Genomic DNA, 21924 nt, shown 5'->3' with positions numbered 1-21924 from the left:
TCCCCAAACTTCCACCTGGATTCCCAGGTGCCCTTGGGCCCCCTGACTTGATGGCTCGCAGCTGCCTTAGACTCAGATCTCTTCCCAGACTTGCTCTCAGCAGGTGAGTGTCCCTCCCTGGGAAGCTGGCATCACCTCCCACTGTTGCCAGGCTTGACTTCGGCTCTCCTGTTGTACCCTCTTCAGCCCTGCACTGCCTCCTCCTTGCCGCCTCCAACCCATCACTCCTGATGCTCTGCACCTGTGTTCAACCCTCTCCGGCTCCTCTGCCTGATGGATCTTTCCCCAGAGTGAATTGTTCCAGGCCCCAGACCCAAGGCTCCTGCTCAGAATCCTGTAGCAATTCCGTTTTCTACAGAATCAAGTCCAAGCCCTCCAGAGCATGGCCAGTGTGATCTAGGTCCTTGCTGCGAGCTCTGCCCACACTCTGGAGGACCAGCGTTCCACTCTACCACTGGGCTAGATAGGGCTTATGGCCTACCTAATCTACATTTTCTCCTTCTTCCTTCACAAGAGAACCCTGATTTTTAGTAGCTCCCCCAATAGAGACCACATTCCTCAGTTTCCCTTGCAGCTATTTGTGGCCACATGACATAATTCAGGCCAATGAAATGTCAATGAAAATGTTACATAAACCTTCCAATGAGTCAGCTTATAGGGAGTTGACTTAGCTGAGATGAATGCTCTTTTGGGTCTTTCTCCTTCTTGCTACCTGGAATGCTGATGTGCTGGCTGGACCCCCAGCAGTCCTTTTGGTCCCTAAAGTAATCTTGAGTATGGAGGCCAGTGCTAGAATGGTGGAGCAGAAAAGTAGAGAGAATCTTGGGCTCCTTATGACCATAGAGCTGTCATGGTTACCCTAGATTGTCTACTTTCAACTTTTTTTACGTGAAAAAGAAGTGAACAGGTCTTCTTTAAGTCACTCTTCTTTTGGATGTTCGGTGATACACAGGCAATCCTGATCTTACGTGATACAACCAGATAGCAATGTGCACAATTACATTTCTACGTGTGCATATGTGTTTCTTCCTTCCTGGAATGCCTGTCTTTCCTTTCTTGCTGTTGAAGTCCTAATTAGCTTGCAAGTATCAATTTTATTTTTTATTTTTATTTTTTTAGAGATTTTATTTATTCACGAGAGACACACAGAGAGAGGCAGAGGCATAGGCAAAGGGAGAAGCAGGCACCATGCAGGAAGCCTGATGTGGGACTCAATCCTGGGACTCCAGGATCACAACCTGAACCAAAGGCAGATGCTTAACCACTGAGCCATCTGGGCACCCCTGCAGTTATCAATTTTAATGTCTGTTACTCCACAAAACCTTCACCCATTCTCTGGGTGTAACAACCCCCTGCTGAAGCCATGGTTTTCCCAGCCTCAGTTTGGTCCTTTCAGAGCACTTATTTAAGTATCAAGGTGTATTTGAATTGACTGAGGGACAAGAAGTGAGTTTTCTCCAATTTCTAGGGAAATTGGTACAGTGCTTGACACATAGGAGGTGCTCAGTAAATTTTTGTTGAACACACACACACAGACATGACACTCACCCACCCCCAGGGCAGCTGCCAGAGACTTCCAGGACAGACTCGCTGACAGATGTGGGTGGGGAAATGGGGACACAGGGAGAAGGAAAACAGGAAAACAAACCCAAACCTCTCCCTTCCCCCTTTCTCTTACCTCTGATCACCCAACTGGCCCCCTAGGTTGCTTCCTTCCTCTGGCTCCCCTGATAGGCTCCACACTCGCACATGGAAGGTGCCCTGGTGTTGGTAAGGCAGGAGCCAGGGGGCCCAGGCAGTGGTGGCAGTGGATTCGGCCCACAGCAGAATCAAGGCCAGGAATATCTGGACAGGGCAGCGGGATAGAAGGAACAGCACACGCCTAACTAGGACTGGCTGCTTCGCTGGCACATCCTAGCCTCCCTCTCCTGACTTCCAGACCCCGAGGCCCAGGGTAGGGGTCTAGCTATTGACTCAGAGGATATGCTAGCCTCCCAGAGTTTTTGGGTGGCTCATCAGCAGGAATTGAGTGGGCAGGAAGGGGAACAAGTGTCCAAAGATAAAGGTGGAAGCCTGCGTGGTCTCCTAACCGCTCCCCTCCGGGGGATCAGACCCACAGTCAATTCCGTTTCTCTCCACCAGGCGGCAGTGCTAGCTAAGCCCTCTGGCTTCTAGGGAGGATTTTCCAAGGGTGGATACTCCATCATTCATCAGTTTACTCAGAATCAGAGTTTTAGGGCTGGAAGGGAATGTAGCCAATATGTAATGAAGGTACACTTGACACGCAGTTTGAGAGTCCACCTGGATGAATTCAAGATAGAGGACGGTTCTAGCACCCTGGAGGCTTCTTTATGCCCTCTTCCCAGTTATTAATTCCCAAAGGTAAGCACTGTCCTGATTTCTAACACCATAAATTAGTTTAGCTTGTTCTTCAACTTCATATAAGTAGAGGGATGCAATGGATGCTTTTTGCATTTTCTCTTAAGTCAACATCACATCAGTGAGGTTTAACCATGTTGTTGTGGCTAACAGTACTTTGTTTTTATTGCAATGAATCTTCTATGGTCCTTGCGGCAAGAACCTCAGTTAACCACATGGAAGTTCTCCAGTCCTGAAGCGGGATCTGAGCAGCACGTCAGAGCATCAGCACAATGGACATTTGGGCTGTTTCTAGTCTGGGGCTGTTATGAATAACACTGTTCCGAGGATTCACGTACCGGTCTTTGTGGACAAATGCACCCAAGCCTGTTGGGCATTCACCTAGGAGAGGCATGTCTGGGTCATTAGGTAGGCGTACCAGCAACGTTAGGAGGCACTGACACGCTGCCCTACTTGGCACTCACAAATCCTTGCTGACCACCTACTGTGCACATGGCCCTGATTGAGGGGCTGGTTTCTAGGCTCGGCAGCCCCTTGCCCTCTGAGATTTCCACCCAGTGGGGAACAGCTGAACACAGGCAAGTGTAATAAGGTAGGGGTCTCAGGGCCCTGGTGGTGGGAGGGACAAGGGGCCAGGCTGCCTAGCTGTCTCCAGATTGGGCTGGGCTTCCACTGGCTTTCCATTTCTGCTCCACCACAGTTGGCTTGGACCCTGGACAAGCGCTCAGCTTCCTTAGCTGTATTAGCTGGGTATTGAAACAGCTGTCCAGCAGCTTCTCAGAGCACTTGAGGCTACTTAGGAAATGCTTCTTTGGAAGCCCTTTGAAATGATGCAGCCTGGGCAAATGATGAGGGCTGACTGCCAGTGAGGGAACCCTGGGGAAGGATGAGGGACTATGAGGGGGCTCGGGGACAGGAGAGGAGGCGGAGAGGCCTTGGAAGCCTCAGCCTTCTGACCTCCCTGCCTGGGGGTGCCCCTCCTAGCTTTGAGGGGGCTCAGCACATCCTGCAGTACCGACTATAGCCACCAGGGGACGCTTCAAGAACTGTCTGAAGGCTGCCTTCCTCCAAAGGGCCAGTCACACTCCTTTGGAGCAGACATGCACACAGCCTTGCTGTGTAGGTGGCTTGGACACGACAGAAGGTCTCCGCCGAGAGGTGGCCTCTGTCTCACTCGGGTAACCCTTTAGCAATAATCCATAAAGCTCCTACTGTGGGGTCAGCACAAACAGGGAGGGACCACTAAATGCTCAGAAGGCTACAAAGTAGCCTAAATGAAGAGGCATGGGGGGGGGAGGGACGGTGGGCACAGTGACAGAGGGGAAGCAAGCCCCCACAGATCCCACAATACAGACATATGGCTCCTAGCTGCCTCTGACCAGAGCCCCAGAGCCCTTAGTTACTGATGTAAGGACCTGTAAAAATACCTCAGGAAATAAGATTATGTTGCATCCCGAAAAGTCTGTGGGATGCTCTTCTGCCCGCGAGAACGAACATAATGTGCCATGTTTGCAAGAAAAAATGATAATGCTAGTTTGCATCTTACCGATAGTTCCAGGAGGTAGGATTTCTGCCCTTGTATTCTACAGATGACAGCAGTAATGCAATCTGCTGAGAATTACCCCCAATTCCAGGCCCCTAAAGCGGAACAACCAGGTCCCTGAAGCAGAACCATCCGCTTACCACAAACAGTCAGGGAGATGCTGGGTCATCAAGAAAGGAAATATCAGAGCCCACATAATCCCTAATCAATCAGCATGATCCAAGACCCTGAGTTTTCATCGTTTAAAAACCCCGGCTTGTAAGCCATCAGGGAACTCAGGACTGGAATCATTAGCCCCCCGTTCTCCTGGCTGGTGCCACACCAACAAATAGCCTATCTTTCTTTACTGCAAAAGCTCTGTCAGCTTTTATTGGCTTGGTTCCGTTACAGTAGCTCAGGGGTTAATACACTTGCTCTCGAGCCAGAGGCCCAAGGCCAAGTCCTGATTCGAAGTTTACTGACTTGTGATGGTGAACAACTTGCTTCCCCTCTTTGTGCCTCGGTTTCCCAGTTTGTAAAATGGGGATCATTATAATGAATAGATATTTTTGAGAAATTACCATGAGGATTAGCAAGTTAATACAGTACTGGGCTGGGGCACCTGGATGGCTTAGTGGTAGAGTGTCTGCCTTTGGCTCAGGGTGTGACCCCGAGGTCCTGGGATCGAGTCCCACATCGGGCTCCCTGCAGGAAGTCTGCTTCTCCCTCTACCTATGTCTCTGCCTCTCTGTGTGTGTCTCTCATGAATAAATAAATATAAGCCTTAAAAAAAATACAGTACTGGACTTAGAACACTGAGTGTGTTGTGTGACGGTGGTGCTGTCTTGGGCACCCCTGAACCTTAGATGTCAGGCCCGAGACAGGATGGCAGTTCCTCAGAATGCCTACTCCCCCTGAGGTCCTGCAGATGGAACTATACCACATCAGCCTGTTGGCATCAGGTAGCCTGATGTCTACAGCTTGCCAGATAATTTTCCACCAGGGCTGAGGGGACCTGATTTCCCTGATAAGCTTCCATAATCGCTTCTTCTATAAGGTTGTGGTTTATCAACATGTGATCCTGGCTCCAGCCCTCTGGTCACCATCCAAGGCAGCCAATGATGCAGGTAAAGCCAGAGTGGGGGAGGAGGGAGGAGGGAATTTGGGGCCCCAGCACTGCCCAGAGATAAGGCGATGCCTTAAGCCTGAATCCCTCAGGTTGGACCAGCAGGGGCCTTTACCTCAGACTAGACTAGCTGGAACCACCAACATTGAACTTGCTGTGATTGCTATTGACTTTTCTCACCAGTTTGCCTTTGGCCTTTGGAAGATTACTTCTAGAGGTGGAAACAGAGGGAGCCTGGCCAGGGGTGTGGTGTGAAAGAGAAGGTCCAGGGTCCAGGCAACATCTTCTGAGGGCAACTGGGGCCAGACTGATGTCATCTCTCCATTGCTAAGACTAAAGTCACGGCATGTCAGGGCTAGAGGGGCCAACAGACCAGCTTATTTTGGCTTCCTGCTTTACACACGGGGACACCAGGGCCCAGGGAGGGCAGGGGAAGGCAAGAAAACACAGGAGGCAGAACCTGGGTCTCCAGATCCTCCATCCTTTCCCATCTCCACAGCCTCCTCGGCCTGGTCAGCAGCACCACTGTCTCCAGCTGCTCCAGGGACATGTATCCCTTAGCTGAGTTCAGAGTACTCACTGATCATGGCCTTGATCTGGGGTCTTGGGAAGGGCTCAGCCTGGGGGTGGGGGCCAGGGAACTCACAAGCCTCTGAGCTAACCCGAGGCCTTGCCACCTAAAGTGGGTTCCACAGAAACACCTTGTTAGAAATGGAACATCTCAGGGGATCCCTGGATAGCTCAGTGGTTTAGTGCCTGCCTTTAGCCCAGGGTGTGATCCTGGAGACCCAGGATCAAGTCATTGGGCTTCCTGCATGAAGCCTGCTTCTCTCTCTGCCTGTGTCTCTGTCTGTTCCTCTCATGAATAAATAAATAAAATCTTAAAAAAAAAAAAGGAATATCTTAGCCAGAGCCCTATACCTTCTGAGCCAATCAGCATTTTATTTATTATTTTAAAAATTTTACTTATTTATTCATGAGAAACAGAGAGAGGCAGAGGGAGAAGCAGGCTCCATGCAGGTAGCCCAACATGGGACTCGATCCCAGGTCTCCAGGATCAGGCCCTGGGCTGAAGGTGGCGCTAAACCGCTGAGCCACCGGGGCTGCCCTAGCCTCAGTTTTCCTATAAAAATGGAGAGGGCGAAAGATCTCTGATTTGTTTTGTTTTTAAATAGACACCACACCCAACATAAGGCTTGAACTCACAACCCTGAGATCACCTGAGGATCAAGAGTCAATTGCTCTACAGATGGAAACAGCCAGATGCCCCAGATCTTTCACTTCGCAGCCAGAGCCAACACACCAGGAGCCAGGCCTTTGGCACGACCTCCTGGTGGGACTATGTGTGTTTTGCAGCGTATACTGGAGAGCGGAATTCCAGCTCCAGCAGGGTTGGGGGAGCAATCAAGACCTCTCCCATCCTGCCCGATTTTCTCCTTTTCCCTCTGCCTAAGACCCAGGGCTGGGGCAGCTTCACAGGTCCTGGGATGCAGCTAATTCAATTCAGTCCACTTCAGCAACACTGATTAGGCACCGCCTGTGTGCCCGGGTCTGTAGCAGTAGAATCTCCACCCTGACTGTGCATTAGAATCATCCTGGATGCCTTTAAAAATGACTGATGCTGGACCACCCCCCTCCCCCAGGCCACTGGAATCAGAGTCTCTGGGAGCAGTCTGGGCATAAGTACTTACTAATGTGCCTCAGACGATCATAACGCACAGTGGGGCTCAGAACAGCTGGTCAGAAGTGAGGGAGTCTATCCTAAATCCTACTCAGGCCATCTCCCGAGTCCCTGCTTCCTTTCGGTCGGCCAGCTGTGGCAGTTCTGCTACGAGCCAGGCGCAGTCATCAGGAAATTCCCTGGGTATCATAACTCGTGACAGCCACATCTAATTAATCATCAACCTTGTAACATGATCCTGCCCATAACGAGGGGACCTGCTGAGTCTTTGGAAACCTGTCCACTGGTCTTCTCCAGACAATTCCTTCCAGACCCAGGGACCTGTGCCCGAGGACCCCAGGCTGATGGGAGCCCAGCTCTGCTCTGAGGCTGGTAAGTGGGAGCCCCAAGCCTGGTCCCTAGACCGGGGATGCAAGAATGAGAGGGGAGGCTGTGGAACCTTGGGAGAATCACTTTTCCCCTGGGGCTTCAGTTTGTCCATCTGCAGGCCAGGGCCAATGCAACTCACCCTGCCCACAAGCTTACGGGACTGCTAGAAGCACAAACCAAAAGGTTGCCAGGCACAATAGTTCTCTGAGAGCCTCGCCTGAAAGCACAGTGTTCCCTTAGCATGCAGGGCAGGGGATGGAGAGCTGGTCTTTTACCACCAGACACCAGGATTGCATCTCAGAACCCCGCTCCCTCCCAGGCAGAGAGCCTGGAGTCTCAGCCCTTGGCTCCCCAGGGGCACAGAAGCCTCACACAGCAGTAGCAGGTAGCACCCAGAGCTCCGTGGGAAAGAAGGTGGTAAGGAGGGTGGGGACCAAGCCACTGTAGCTGCTGCTGTGGCAACTGTGTTTTGGATTCCAGGTCATGGCGGTGCCACAAAGGAGGCAGCATAAGAGTGCGGGGGCAGGAGCTGGGCTCCGGCTCCTCTGCTCCTCACTGTGGAGATGTGCAGAACCACCCCAAACTCAGTTCCCTCTGAGTGCTTCCCTTCAGGCTGTGGGAGGAGTGAAAGAAGCTGTAAGGGGTAATGCATGCCTGGCACCCAAGGGCTTTGATGGCTGGAGGGGTGGCCAGGAGGATAATAAAGATCCAGGGACGTCCTTGCAGAGCAGAGGGCTGACCCTCAGTCACTTAGATTCCAAGAGACTTCCTGCAAAGATTCTCTTTGAATCAGCCTCGGGGTGTGGGGTGGGGAGGGGAGACATCCAAAAGTTGTGACACCTGTCTCAGGGGGTAGTTAACTCCTCACATTTAGGATCTCTAGGCAGGTCCTTGGCAGGCCAAACATATTGATCCCATTGGTGGATAAGGAGACCTGTACCGAGAGGGGCAGTAGGCAACAGCGACTAGCATCTGGGTATCAGTCCTGGCTGCCCTCCATAGAGCCTCCTGGATGCCTCAGCGACTCTGCAGTGGGCCCAAAGACAATCCATCCGATGTCAGGGCCCTTGACTCTGGCTCCTGGTCACTGTCTATGCCTATCCAGGGACTCTCCCTTGTTTGTGCATAGCCTCCAGGAAAAGGCATCTGGGCAGACCATCAGGAAGGAAGGGAGAGATGAAGATATTCCAGAAGGGGATGAAGGTTCTGCAGGGGGCTTGGGTGAGGGAGGAGTGAACTTGGATAGCAAGGCCCTATGAGCGTGTTCAGAGGTCCCCAAGGCCACAGTGAGTGCTTGTCCCTAATGCCTCATGTGAGAGAACCATGGTAGGCTTGCCTTTGGCCTGAATCCATCAGAGACAGATTCCCTATGACCTCAAGGGTATCCCTTGTACCTGACCAGATTTAGCCTCTCCTCCTTCTGACCTTCTGGAATCTTGCAGGCTTGTGAGTAGTCAGAGAAGTGTGGCTGGGAAAACTGGTAAGATCCAGGAGGGCAGGGGCCTGCTTTTTGGGTTGGGGTCTAGTTCAAGTTCCAGTGGAATTCCCTTCCATTTCCAGCTTCCATCTTCCAACCCAGAAAGAGCAGGACAGGAGGGGAGGAGGGGTGGAGAGAGAGGAGAGCCGTAGCACTGGCTCAGTGCAGGAAGCTCACCAGCTTCCTCCAGGCTCAGGACTGAGGCTTGAGAGGAAGGGCCGCCCAGGAGGGAACTTCCCCTCCCAGCTGCCAAGTGGAGTGGGGTTGGGAAGTCCCCTGATTGTAAAACCCAGCCCTGGGGCTTGGCTGGCCCAGTCCAGGATTCTGGGCGGCAGACCTGGGACTCCCTCTCCAGCCTATGCCTCCTCCTGCTACCTCCCCCTGTGCAGGAGCCGTTGGATTCCTTTCTCTCCTAGGAAAAGGAAGTCACCCTCTCTGTGGACCATGGCCTTCACAATATGGTGCAGGTTCTCTGTGGGACAATCATAAAGTCAGACAGAGAGGAAAACAGCACCAATACCAGGACCCATCCCCACAAGCCGACCACAATTGGCAAGCCCATCTCCTCTCAGATTGTTTCTAGATACAGATAGAATATATATGTGCATATTAAACATAATATATGTGTGTATTAAACATATATGTGTCGAACAAAACCTGGATCATATTATAGCTACTGTTCTAAAGCCTGCTCTATTTAATGCCAATAACCATTACCAGGTATCGAGAGCCAGCACAGGCAGGAGTTCCTTTCATTTTTACAGCATCTGAATTTCGCGATGGAACTCGGATCCCAGGCACCAAAGCAGGTTCCTCCTCAGGCTTCATCAGCTCTCCGGAGGGCCCCTGAAAGAGGGCGGGGCGGGGCGGGGGGCGGGGGGCCGAGGACCCCGGGCCGGGCCGCGCTGACACTGCCCCGCCTCCCCGCAGGCCCCAAGGCGCCGCGAGAGACCCTCCGCTTCCACCTGGAGGCCAAGGGCGCGCAGGTGCGGCTGGACGCCCGCGGGAGCACCGCGCGCAGGCGCGCCACGTTCCACGACGGCATCGTGTTCAGCCAAAGGCCGGTGCGGCCGGGCGAGCGGGTGGCGCTGCGCGTGCTGCGGCACGAGAGCGGCTGGTGCGGCGGCCTCCGCGTGGGCTTCACGCGCCTGGACCCCGCGCGGGTGTCCGCGCCCAGCCTGCCGCCCTTCGTGTGCCCGGACCTGGAGCAGCAGAGCCCGACGTGGGCGGCCGTGCTGCCCGAGGGCTGCGCGCTGGCCGGGGACGTAGTCCGCTTCTGGGTGACCCGGCGCGGCCGGCTCTGCGCCACGGTCAACGCGGGCCCCAGGCTCCTGCTGCGCAAGGGTGTGCTCATGGGCGCCCCGCTCTGGGCCGTGATGGACGTGTACGGGACCACCAAGGCCATCGAGCTGCTGGGTGAGGCGGCGGGCACCCGGGCGCCGCCCCTGGGTGGGAGGTGGAGGCTCGGGTGGTACCCGCAGCTGGGGTGGGGGGTGGGGAGATCGCTCAGGTTTTCATATATGGTTGTTGCGTCAGCTCCTGCTCAGTGTCAGGTATGAAGATGGGCGCTGGGGATGCCAGATGGACAAGACCCAGTCAAAGGGAGAGCAGCCTTGTCCCTAGAGAACGCTAAGATTTGACTAGCGTTCCAAACATCTGTTAAAGGGGGGTTTCACAAAGGGAGAGATTGGGGACCAGGTTTTGCCCCTAAGTAGTTCACAAGAGTCAAGGGTGGCAAGCAAAGGGAACATAAGTATGAGGGTTGGAGGTGCACAGGAAGACTGGGTGTGCAGTGGGGGTAAAGTGAGCCATTCCGTCAATGGGTAGGGAAACAGGAACCGTCCCTCTAGCCACCTGAAAGGAGAGTGGATTTCAGGGAGAGTGGATTCAGGAAACACCCATAAAAAGAAATATTGGGATTCCTGTGCTGCTCCTCCACGACCTATACAAGCAGTCCATTCTCTCCTCCGTTTTTAAAATCACTTGTCACAGCTGCTGAAGCCTCACCACCCCCTCCCCCCCAACACACCTGTTTTGGTTGGTCTGGCGTGGGCCCAAGCACCTGTTTGCCCCACCACCTGGGGGATTTTAGTGCACATCTGGGTTTAGGAAGGCAGGTAAGGCTGAGGTTCTCCAGTCAGGCAGTGACAATAGGGCAAAGAGGAGGTGTCTAAAAGAAGGGTGGGGTGGTTTAGGAAAAAGAATCTACAGCCTCACAAAGTCTCTGCTGGGTTAAACTGGGGAGGGGATGGTTGGGGCCGTAAGATCAGTGGGGAGCTCCAGCACTGTAACCCAGGAAAGAAAGCCCATGCAGTTACCTCAAGAGCTGGGAAGGGACCGTGGGAGCACCCTGGCTTTGCTTTCCCTGGGCCCTAAGTCTCCCTCTCTGCCTCAGATCCCACAGCCAGTGTCTTCCCCTCAACCATGCCACGGGCCTTCAGTGATGAGACTCTGCAGCCTGAAGGTGAGTGGCTTCCCTCAGCACCAGGGACCCCCCAGGACTCCAGCACCAGAGGCACCAGGGGAGACTCCAGCTCTGGAAGCTCACTAAAGTCTTTCCAAGTCTCACAATGTCTCCCGCAGGCTTTACGTCAAAAGATTGGGTGCTGCCTATGGGAAACCTAAAAGCAACTTAATAGCTCTGCCTTCTAGAACATTCGCTAACTTTACAAATTACAAGAGCACATTCATGAACAAATAATGTGATTTTGTCCCTGCTTTAAAAAACAGACCATGTTCATAATAAAAAATTTGCCAAACAGAAATAAAATAAATATTAAAGAATATATGTGGAAGTTAAAAAAAAAAAAAAGAAAAATCACCCGTGACCTCTTAGGTGGATTTTCTCCTACTATTTTGTAGTCATATTTCTATGGGAAATTGTGCTCTGTTTTCCTTTTTTCAAAGTTGAACTTTTGTACGTATATTATGGCTTTCTTCCCAGTTGTTTTCTTTTTGTTTGTTTGTTTTAGATTTCATTTATTTGAGAGAGGTTTGGGGAAAAGGAACAGGAGGAGAGGGAGCGGGAGGGGCAGAGGGAGAAGCAGACTCCCCGCTGAGCAGGGAGCTCAGTGCCTCAATTTTAGGACCCTGGGATCACAACCTGATCCAAAGGCAGACACTTAACCGACTGACCGCCCAAGCGGCCCCCCCAGGTTTTTTTCATTTGATTATGTTGAGAGCATTTTCTCATGAGGTAATCTTCAGAATAGGACTGTGTGTCTCTGCCCTAAGTTATAGCGTGGGTAGGCTGCTTGCTGTTTGCCCCCATGTGCCCCAACTGGTATTGTCCCCTTTTCCAGCCACAGCAGGGGAGGCGTGCATCATCTGCTTCCACCATGCTGCCAACACCTGCCTGATTCCCTGTGGCCACACACACTTCTGCAGCTACTGCGCCTGGAGGGTCTTCAGGGACTCTGCAAAGTGCCCTATATGTCGCTGGGAGATCAAGACCATGGTGCCTGTTCGGGGCCCTCCTACTCTGAGGACTGGAGAGGGCCTTCTGATGCGGATGGCAGATTGAGTCTAGCTCCGAGGCTGGCCTCTGCAGAGGGAGGAGGTGCAGGTCCACTCGCCTTCTGGAGAATAGTCAGAAGAGCTGGTCAACAACAAGGACAGCAGAGAGAGGAGGCAATGACTCTTTCCCCCTCCCCGACAGATTGGGGCCAGTGGAGAAACGAGGACCCGCTTTTTCTGCCCACACTAGAACTATCTCCCTGGTGGCATTCCTGACTATATAAAGTGGTTCATTTGTGCCCAGGGCTTGCTAAGGCTTTTGGCTGGCCACTTGGTACAGCCACCATAGGACAGACCTAGCAATGCTTGCTAGGTACATATAGGTCGTGTCAATGAGAAAGGCCTTTTTTCAGAGATGGAACAGCCTGATCCCTGGTTTTATCGGGGAGGATGTTAAGATACCGGCATGTAGCTGGTGGAAGCCCAGCCCACCCTGGGGTACTGAGGAGCCTGGACCAGACACAGGGAGGCATGGGTGGAATGTTTATACTCCTGTGTGGAAGCTGGGTCCCCTGTGACAAGTCCTCCGTAAAGTGGATCAGTGGTTACCCACCCTGCCTGCCTTGCAGGGTGATTGTGAGATCCCAGTGAGATCACATATCTGCAGATGTTTCTGCACACGAGCCTGTACTGTTGTTGCTGTGCTTATTTCCTTGCCAATTTCTGAGGTGTCAAAATAAAATGGATCTTTTGTAAAGTATTCTGTAATGAGTATGTCCCCTTTGCTGCAGTCATGGGGGATGGATGGAGCTGTGGGCTGCCGGGATGCTGGGGCATTTGGGAACATACCTCTGTCCTCTATAGACACACCCTAGGCTTGCAGTGGACTGACTGGGTGGGGCTCCGACTCTCAGGCCTGTGGACTTTGTTCTGAGCATATGAAGGGGATAGTTCTGTGCTCCCAGCCCTGACATCACAGCCAGGCTTTGCCCTGGCCACCGTTGATTTGAGGGGACTGCAAGGAAGCTCTGGCTCCCGAGTGAGAGAGGAGTTGACCCGGGAGCCCACCTCAGCAGGTGCTCGTATTAGGGCAAGCCATACCTATTATTTTTCTATTGTTCCTTGCTCCATGACTGGTGGGGAGGTATCTCCTGGGAAAGAGGGCTAAAAGGGCAATTCCAACCTTTTGTGCTCAAAATTGTCATGATGGGCACCTTCATAAACTGCCTCCTTACCCACACCATTGCCAACCAGTGGGTTAGGGCATTGGGTTTGGTGACCCTGGAATAGCTTACACTCTGGAATAGGATCCCCTCTCCATCACTCATGAACGTTGGTTGTGTTACTTGACTCCTGTGAGCCTCAGTTTCTTCATATGTAAAGTGGAAATAAGATCATTTTTTTTGTTGGCAAGTGTGAGTATCATAAGTGTGAAACTTGTAGCTTTGATGAAGTACTCAAAACATGGCATCTGCCTTCTGAAAAAGGCATCTCCTAGGGGAAGCAGCCAAGAGATCAATGGGCTAGGTGTCAGGGATCGGGGTGTGAGTCCTGACAGCCCACTGACTTTTACCATGGGCGCCCATGTCACCCCAGTATCTTGGAATGATTCCTATAGATCCTTTTTTCCTTCCTTTAAAGTGTCTTTTTGTTTTTAAATCCAGAGACTTGTAGGACAAGGGCAGTACTTTAATCCTATTTCCAGTGAATACCTTCTTATTAGTTAACACCTGAGCAAGCCTGATCTTAGACATGATCTCTAACCAGAGTGGAGGGACTTCTGGAATGGTGGAGTAAGGAGTTCTATAAATCCATTCTTCCATAAAAGCGACACAAATATTGGCAGGATTATAAAAAATCAACTTTTCCAGAACTCTAGATATTAGCCAAAAGCTAACAACAATCTGAAGAGGGGTTTTATCCAAGAGAAACTGCTCAACTTTGGTAAGAACAGTGGGATTTGTGGTGTTTTGACTTGGCCTACTGCCATCCCTTTAGCCTCAACTCCATAGGAGCCTTGAAAAACAGCAGCCTTGAAGCTGCTGGAGGGGACAGGTTGGGTTAGAGGAACCTCGAAAGTTCTGACCCCCAAGTATTATCACTGTTTGGACTGTATGGTAATTCACTGGAAAAGCTTGATTTACGGGGTGTTGTTATTATTGAATCCAAGTTGGAGCTCTCTACTTGGGAAAACCCCTATTCCCAGGGCATTTGTCAAATATAATCAGGCTTAGTTGCTTAGCCTCACAGTTGCCAAAGACTGCAATACCAGTTGGGGCAAACATGAGCCCAGCCAAAGACCTAAAAGGGAGATCTGAGAAATTGGACGTACAGAGGGGAATTTTAAAAGCTCTGGTGTAATTTCCCAGGGTCTAAAAGATGACGTCCACGGTCTAGAAAGACCGGAAGGCCCCGATCTCTCACTTCTGGCTGACCCTGAGGTCCTATACAAGCAGGAAGTAAAGACTAAGACAAAGCTGTAAATTGTTTGAACATTGAAGGGATACATCAACACACAGAGCTTCTTGGTCAAAAGTGGAAGATTTTCTAGCTCAAGGCGTTTAAGGAAATCTCTGTCCAATCGCTAGCTGACCATTATGCTAACCCAGCAGAGACATCGGTGGCTGCACACTGAGGAATTATAGACCTCACAGAACTGGTTCAGGAAAGTCATTGAACAAAGGAATATACAAACAACAGTAGCAACAAACCCTGGCAGGGGTTGGGGTGCTGGTGCTGGTGGTGGCATCTGATATTCAAAGTTGCCATATTATGTTCTCTAGAGAATCTGGTTTTCAAGGGCGGGGGGGAAATATATATATATATATATATATATATATATATATATCCTGAAAAGAAATAAGAAAGCATGGCCCATATACACAGTATGGCCCATTTCAGTGACTAGATGCTGTCCTGAAGGATAGATTTTGAACTTATTAGACATAGATTTTCTTTTTTCAATTTTAATTTTAATGAGTTTATTTTTCTTTATTTTGGGAGGGGGGTTAAGTTTTTTAAATTGTGTTTGAGAGAGAGAGAACACGCACATGCTTGCTCATGAGCCAGGGGAGGGGCAGAGGCAGAGGGAGAGGGAGAAGCAGACTCTCCACTAAGCAAGGAGCCTGACTTGGGGCTCGATCCCAGGATCCTGAGATCATGACCTGAGCCAAAGGCAAATGCTTAACCAACTGAGCCACTGAGGCATCCCAGTTTTTAATTTTAATTCCAGTATAGTTAACATACAGTATGTTATTTGGTTTCAGGTGTACAATATAGTGATTCAATAGTTCTATACATTATTCAGTGCTCATCACGATAAGTATACTCTTCATCCAGTTCACCTATTTCACTCATCCCACTGCCCCCCCCCTTAACGAATTTGTTCCCTAGAGTTTAGAATCTTTTTCGTGCTGTATCTTTCTCTTTTTTCCTTTATTTTCTTTATTAAATTCCACATATGGGTGAAATCTCACAGTTTTTCCTTTCTCTGACTTATTTCGCTTACCATTTTACTCTCCAGCTCTACCCATGTTCTTGCAAATGGCAAGATTTCATTCTTTTTTATGGCTGAATACTATTCTAGTGTGTGTGTGTGTGTGTGTGTGTGTGTATAACATCTTTATCCATTCATCTATTGCTGGAACTTGGGCTGCTTCCATAATTTGGCTATTGTAAATAATGCCAAAATAAACATAGGGGTGCATATATCATTTTGAAATAAGTGTTTTTGTATTCCTTGGGTAAATATCTAGTGGTGTGATTACTGAATCATAGCATAGTTCTATTTTTTTATTTTTTGAGGAAACTTCATACTATTTTTCCACAGTGGCCACACCAGGTATGCAGTGCATTCCCCTCAACAGAGCATGAGGCTTTCTTTTTTTCTCCATATTTTCACCAACACTTGTTTTTTTGTGTTTTTGATTTTAGCCATTCTGACAGGTGTAAGGTGATGTCTTATCCATTTTGATTTGCATTCCCCTGATGATGAGTGATATTGAATAACTTTTCATGTGTCTGGTGGCCATCTATATTAGAGGCTTTATTTTTTTTAATTGATTTATTTATTTGAGAGAGAGAGAGAGCATGCACATGGTGGAGGGGGGGAGCAGAAGGAGAGAAAAACTCCAGCAGACTCTGCACTGAGCATGGAGCCTGAGGCAGGTCTCAATCCCATGACCCTGAGATCACTACCAGATCTGAAACCAAGAGTTGGACACTCAACTGACCGTGCCACCCAGGTGCCCCTAGACAGAGACTTTAAGTCAGCTATTTTAAATATGTTCAAAGTGGTAAAGGCAGGAAGTCTGGGTGGCTCAGCGGTTGAGCATCTGCCTTCAGCTCAGGGCATGATCCCAGAGTCCCGGGATCGAGTCCCACATCAGGCTCCCTGCATGGAGCCTGCTTCTTCTGCCTATGTGTCTGCCTCTCTGTGTGTGTGTGTCTCTCATGAATAAATAGAATCTTTAAAAACAAAACAAAACCAACGTGGCAAAGGAAACCATGTCTAAAATTTATAGGACAGTATGTTATCAGTGCCTCACCAAATAGAGAATATCAATAGAGAGATAGAAATTATGAAAAGAACCAGAGAGAAATTCTGGAGTTGAAAAGCACAATACCTAATAAAAAAAAAAAAAATTCACTGGAGGGGCTCAACAGCAGATTTGAGCCACAAGAGGAAAGATCAATGAACTTCAAGATAAATTAACACAGATTATCTAGCCTGAGGAAAAGGACAAAGATGGCAAAAATGAACAAAGCCTTAGAAAACTGTGACGCACCACCAAGTGCTCCATTATACACATAATACCAGAAGGAGAATAGAGAAAAGGGGAGGAAAAAATATTTTAGAAGACCAAAAAGTTTCTAAACTTGAGGGCTCCCCTCACACCCCCAGTGGGGAGGGGATGCTGAGGCTCTGCCCACACACCTTGCATGAGGCATCAGCTCAGAACCATAGCCACCCCCACCATTTAAGGGTGGGGTGGGGTGGGGCGCAGCCTAGGGAACCTACCAGGAACTCCCCTGTTGTGAGCAAGATGTTCACTGGTGGTGAGGCACAGAGAGCATTATGGCAGAGCGGATGGCCCTAAGCTGGGCCCAAGTATGTGAGATCCTGAGGAAAGAGCAATGCCTTCCATCAATCCAATACACATATCTTTGTCATTATGGGGCAAGTTAACCAAGATCTACCCCACCATCTGGTGGCTGTTCTAGGATGATCCTTCTGCCCAAAGACACCTTCATTATGGGCTCCACCCGCTCCCACCTCACAGTGGCAGACGTATGAAAACAGAGTGAACCTTTCTTCAAAGCCACCCCAGAGGAGAAGCCCAAGGAGTTCTTTGCCTGCAATTCCTATGTGGCTCACCAGTATGACAACACTGCCACCTACGAGTGCCTCAACAGCTACATGAATGCCCTCCCCAGAGGCCGCAGGCCAACCACCTCTCCTACCCGGCCTTGCCCCACTCACTGTCTATGAGGCAGTCACCAAGAACATCCATGACACCTGCATGAGCCAGAGCAAACAGGCTGAAACCATGTCTGTGTGGAAAAGCCCTTCAGGAGATATCCTCAAAGCTCCAATGGCTCTCCAACCACATTTTCTCCGTGTTCTCAGAGGACCAGATCTACCGCATTGACCATTACCTGGGCCAGGGGATGGTCCAGAACCTCTCATGGTGCTGAGGTTTGCCAACAGGATCATCAGCCCTATCTGGAACCAGGACAACTTTGTCTGTGTCACCCTCACATTAAAGGAGCCCTTTGGCATTAAGGGGTGCCGCAGGTACTTTGATGAATTTGGGATCACCTGGAATGTAATACAGAACCACCTCCTGCAGATAGTGTGTCTGGTGACCATGAAGAAGCTGGCCTCCTCTGATCTCAATGATGTCCATGAGGAGAAGTTCAAGGTGTCAAAGCATATCTCAGAGGTGCAGGCAAATAAAGTAGTCCTGGACCAGAATGTGGGGAACCCCAAAGGAGAGGGTGAGTCCACCAAAGGGTACCTTGATGACCCCACAGTGCTCTGCGGGCCCACCACAGCCACCTTTGGGGCCATTGTCCTCTATGTGAAGAACAAGAGGTGGGAAAAGTTGCCCTTCATCCTGCGCTGCTGTAAAGGCCTGAATAAGCACAAGGCTGAGGTGCATCTGCAGTTCTGGGACGTGGCCAGCAACATCTTCCAGCAGCAGTGCAAGCACAACAAAGCCGTGTACATACAGATGATGACCAAGAATCCCAGCATGTTCTTCAAGCCTCTGGAGTCAGAGCTGGACCTGACCTATAGCAAAATACGAGAACGTGAAGTTCCCCAGTGCCCATGAGCATCTTATCCTGAACGTCTCCCATGGGAACCAGATGCACTTCCAACACAGTGACAAGCTCTGAGAAGCGTGATGGATCTTCACACCACTGCCACACAAGACTGGGCACAAGAAGCCTCAGCCCATCCCATCTCATGTGTTTGTTTATAGCCGTCAAGACCCCACAGGGGCAGACAAGCTGATGAAGAGAGTGGGCTTCTAGTACAAAGGTACCTGCAAATAGGTGAACCACCACAAGCTCTGAACCCCAGGTTCCCACCCCATCCACCATAGCCCAATACATCTCTGTCCTTCCAACTTGCTTGCTGCCCCAACCCCATATCAGGAGGGCTTCAGGGCCATAGACCTCAGCCTCACATTCCTGGCCCCTGGCCACCCTACCCACTCAGTGCTGCTGCCACTCTGGGCCTAGCTATATTTCTCAACCACCAAGCACTCAACACTTGCTCTGTGACCATCCCCTGCTGCCGCTGGCCCTGCCTGAGCCAGCTTCTGTCCACAGAATTGAACTTCAACAGAAGGAAGTAGAGTGGTTCTTCCACCTGTCCTGGGCTCCTCTGCCTAGGACAGGAGTAAGGGATGACAGGGAAGGACACTGAGTGGGCCTTAGTGGGCCAGCGGCCACCTCACACTCCTGATGGCTCTGGGCAAGCTCCTCCAAGCTGGGAGGGAAGGGGTCAAGTACTTTCACACCAGACTCAATGCCACTTGACAATCCTGGTCACTTAATGGAAAGGACCTCTGCACTGCCCAGCAGTCCCCCCATGTCTTGGGCCCCCTGAATGTCTTCTGCCCTATCAGCTCCCCCTACTCCCCCAACTCTACACATCATGGCCATCCACCTCAGTGCACCTACACAGGGCCCCCTCCCCACTGGAAAAGTGGAAACAGCAAGTGGCACACCCCACCTTAGCCTCCTGCTATTAAATCCACAAACAGAACAAAAGTTTCTAAATGTGATGAAAAATATTAATCTATACATCCAAGAAGAACAACAAACTCCAAGTAGGATAAACTCAAAGGAATTCACACTGACACATATCAGAGTTACATTGCCAAAAACCAAACACAAAGAGAGAATCTCAATGGCAATAAGAAAAAAACTCATCACCTCCATGGTATTGTCAGTAACAGCTGACTTCTCATCAGAAATCATGGAAGGCACTGAATCACCATATTGTACACCTGAAACTAATATTCCACTGTGAATTTAAATAAAAAACTTACTAAAAAAAAGAAAAAAAAGGAATCATGAAGGCTAAAGATCAGAGTGTAATTGGATGGTATATTGGCAGTGCTGGGGGGAGAAAAGAATTTCAATCAAAAGTAATATAGCAAGCAAAATTATCCTTCAAAAGTGAGGAAGGAGGACATTCTCAGTAAACAAAAACAGAGCATTCATTGCTAGCAGACCTGATCAAAAAGAAATACTAAAGGAATTGCTTTCATATTAAAATGAAAGGATTAATGGAGTCTGGGTGGCTCAATAGGTTGGGTGGCTGACTCTTGGTTTCAGCTTGGGTTGTGATCTTGAGGTCCTGAGATTGAACCCTTCCTGGGGTTCCACGCTCCGGGGGGGGGGGGTCTGCTTGAGGATTCTATCTCCTCTCCCTCTGCCCCCAACCCCATTCTCTCTCTAAAATAAATAAAGGGGGGAAGGGCAAAGGGAGAGGAGAGAGAATTCTCAAGTAGACTCTGCACTGAGCTTGGAGCCTGGCATGGGGCTCGATCTCAGGATCGTGACCTGTGCTAAAACCGAGAGTTGGGTGCTCAACCGACTGAGCCACCAGGAGCTCCAATAAATGAATAAACCTTTAAAAAAATTATAAGACGAAAGGATTGATCTCAAACTTTTTATCCTATAGATAGGAAAACTGTGGTCCAGGGAGGAGGAATGGTCTTATAAATGACAGGATGAGAATTAGAATACTCATTTTAATCACACTGACTCATTTCTTCATTCATTTGTCAGATTCATTTGTCCAAAAAAATATTAAGTACCAGACACTAGAAGCTATCTTATTATGAGCACAGCCTTATCTGCATCCTTGGGAGTCACACTGGGGAATAAATATAGTACCGTGGGGTAAGTTTTCAAATTGTCTATACAATAAGCTTGTCAACTTCTGGTTCAAGATAGCAGACTAAGCATATGTAGCTGTTTCTTTTTACTCCAGGGATCTATAAATTGCTCACAAAAGATCTAAATAAATCCATATCTTCATTCAAAAACAATAGAGGGAACTATTTAGTGAACTAAAAGCCATTATAGAAGATGACAAACACATGGGAACAGATTGAAGTTGGAAACCTTGGGCCAAAATTACACAGAGGAGAGGTCTGCTATAAGATATGGGAATAGTTCTAGGAATGCTTCAAACCCAGAACTGGAGGACTGAAAGAAGATGGCCCTTGCCTGACTGACCATGAATCGGTGGGCACAGAACAAGTGGTCAGGAATGTTCATCTCAGACCAGGCAATGAGCCAAGGAGGTGTCTGCCCATGATATTCCTGGTCATTCCTGGGTTGTATGTCTGGGTCAGAGAGGCAAGGCAAAGCCCCAAACACTGACAGTTCTTCAGGGCAGCCCTCTTCAGAAGGCTATTGACTCATCTTGTCCAGAAGCACATGGCATCCATTTTTCATGATCACTTTAGACAGGTGCAGTGCAATTCACAGATGCATATCTTATTCCCTCTTGCAAGCAAACCACTTAATCTCACAAGGAGTCTTAGTTCCAACAGGAGGTCACACCCAAGAAAAGCCAAGTATTTGAAGAAAGCTAATATCATGAGGGGAAAGGCACTCAACTTTACAAAAGGAGGAGTTCATACCTGGAAAAGATGGGTTTCATAGGGCAGAATAGACCTGGGATTTAGAATAAATGTAAATGCAGAAAGACATTTCATCAAAAAAAAATCTAGGTACCGCGGGGAACCTGGGTGGCACAGTTGGTTAATTGTCTGACTCTTGGTTTCAGCTCAGGTCATGGTCTCAGGGTCATTGGGTCGAGCCCCAAGTGGGTTTCTGTGCTTAGCACAAAGTCTGCTTGAGATTCTCTTTCCCTCTCCCTCTGCTCCTCGCGCTCTCTCAGATAAATAAATCTTAAAAAAAATCTAGGTACAGAGATGCCTAAGTGGTTGAGTCAGGCGTCTGATTCTTGATCTCAGCTCAGGTCTTGATCTCAGGATTGTGGGTTCAAGCCCCACATTGGACTCCATGCTGAGTGTGGAGCCTACTTAAAAACAATGACAACAACAACAACACTCTAGGTACCCTGGAAACAAAAAAATTAATAAAAACTCACTAGATGAACTGTATAACAGAAAAATTATAACTGAAAAATGAATTGATGACCTGGAATCAAACAGAATCCACTGCAAAGCTATAGAGATGAAACATGAAAAAAGAGAATAGATGCAGAAGTTCAAATATCCAAAATTCCAGAAGGAGAAAATAGGGAAAATGGAGAGAAATATGGAAAAGGGAGAATGTTCAAAGATAGAAAAACTTGTATTGAAGAAAGACTCTTCAGATTGAAAAAGCCCACCAGTTGCCAAGCAGAATATGAAAAA

At 49.4% G+C, this 21924-nt stretch overlaps 2 protein-coding genes and 1 pseudogene across 8 annotated transcripts in view; all 3 read left to right on the top strand.

Moving 5' to 3' along the window:
• NEURL3 (neuralized E3 ubiquitin protein ligase 3) overlaps positions 1-12213 on the top strand; it is a 30904-nt gene extending 18691 nt beyond the window's left edge. For 5 of the 7 annotated variants that reach the window (XM_077843410.1, XM_077843408.1, XM_077843411.1 and 2 more), the window contains 4 exons: positions 6203-7080; positions 9485-9970; positions 10950-11018; positions 11857-12213. In XM_077843410.1, coding sequence (XP_077699536.1) covers positions 7053-7080; positions 9485-9970; positions 10950-11018; positions 11857-12077 — 804 coding nt within the window. In that variant the 5' untranslated portion in view covers positions 6203-7052 and the 3' untranslated portion in view covers positions 12078-12213. Of the gene's footprint in view, positions 1-4958; positions 5029-6202; positions 7081-7557; positions 9227-9484; positions 9971-10949; positions 11019-11856 lie in introns of those variants that run through there. The other 2 variants (XM_077843409.1, XR_013349322.1) reach the window with 2 other exon arrangements.
• MTA3 (metastasis associated 1 family member 3) overlaps positions 1-21924 on the top strand; it is a 313378-nt gene that overhangs the window by 274983 nt on the left and 16471 nt on the right. The window lies entirely within an intron of this gene.
• On the top strand, positions 17082-18592 carry LOC144324658 (glucose-6-phosphate 1-dehydrogenase-like; annotated as a pseudogene).

This window comes from Canis aureus, chromosome 12 (genome assembly GCF_053574225.1).
Source record: "Canis aureus isolate CA01 chromosome 12, VMU_Caureus_v.1.0, whole genome shotgun sequence".
In the NCBI taxonomy this organism is placed as follows: Eukaryota; Metazoa; Chordata; class Mammalia; order Carnivora; family Canidae; genus Canis; species Canis aureus.
Note: the sequence above shows the minus strand (reverse complement) of the source record. Positions and strands in the feature narration are given on the sequence as shown.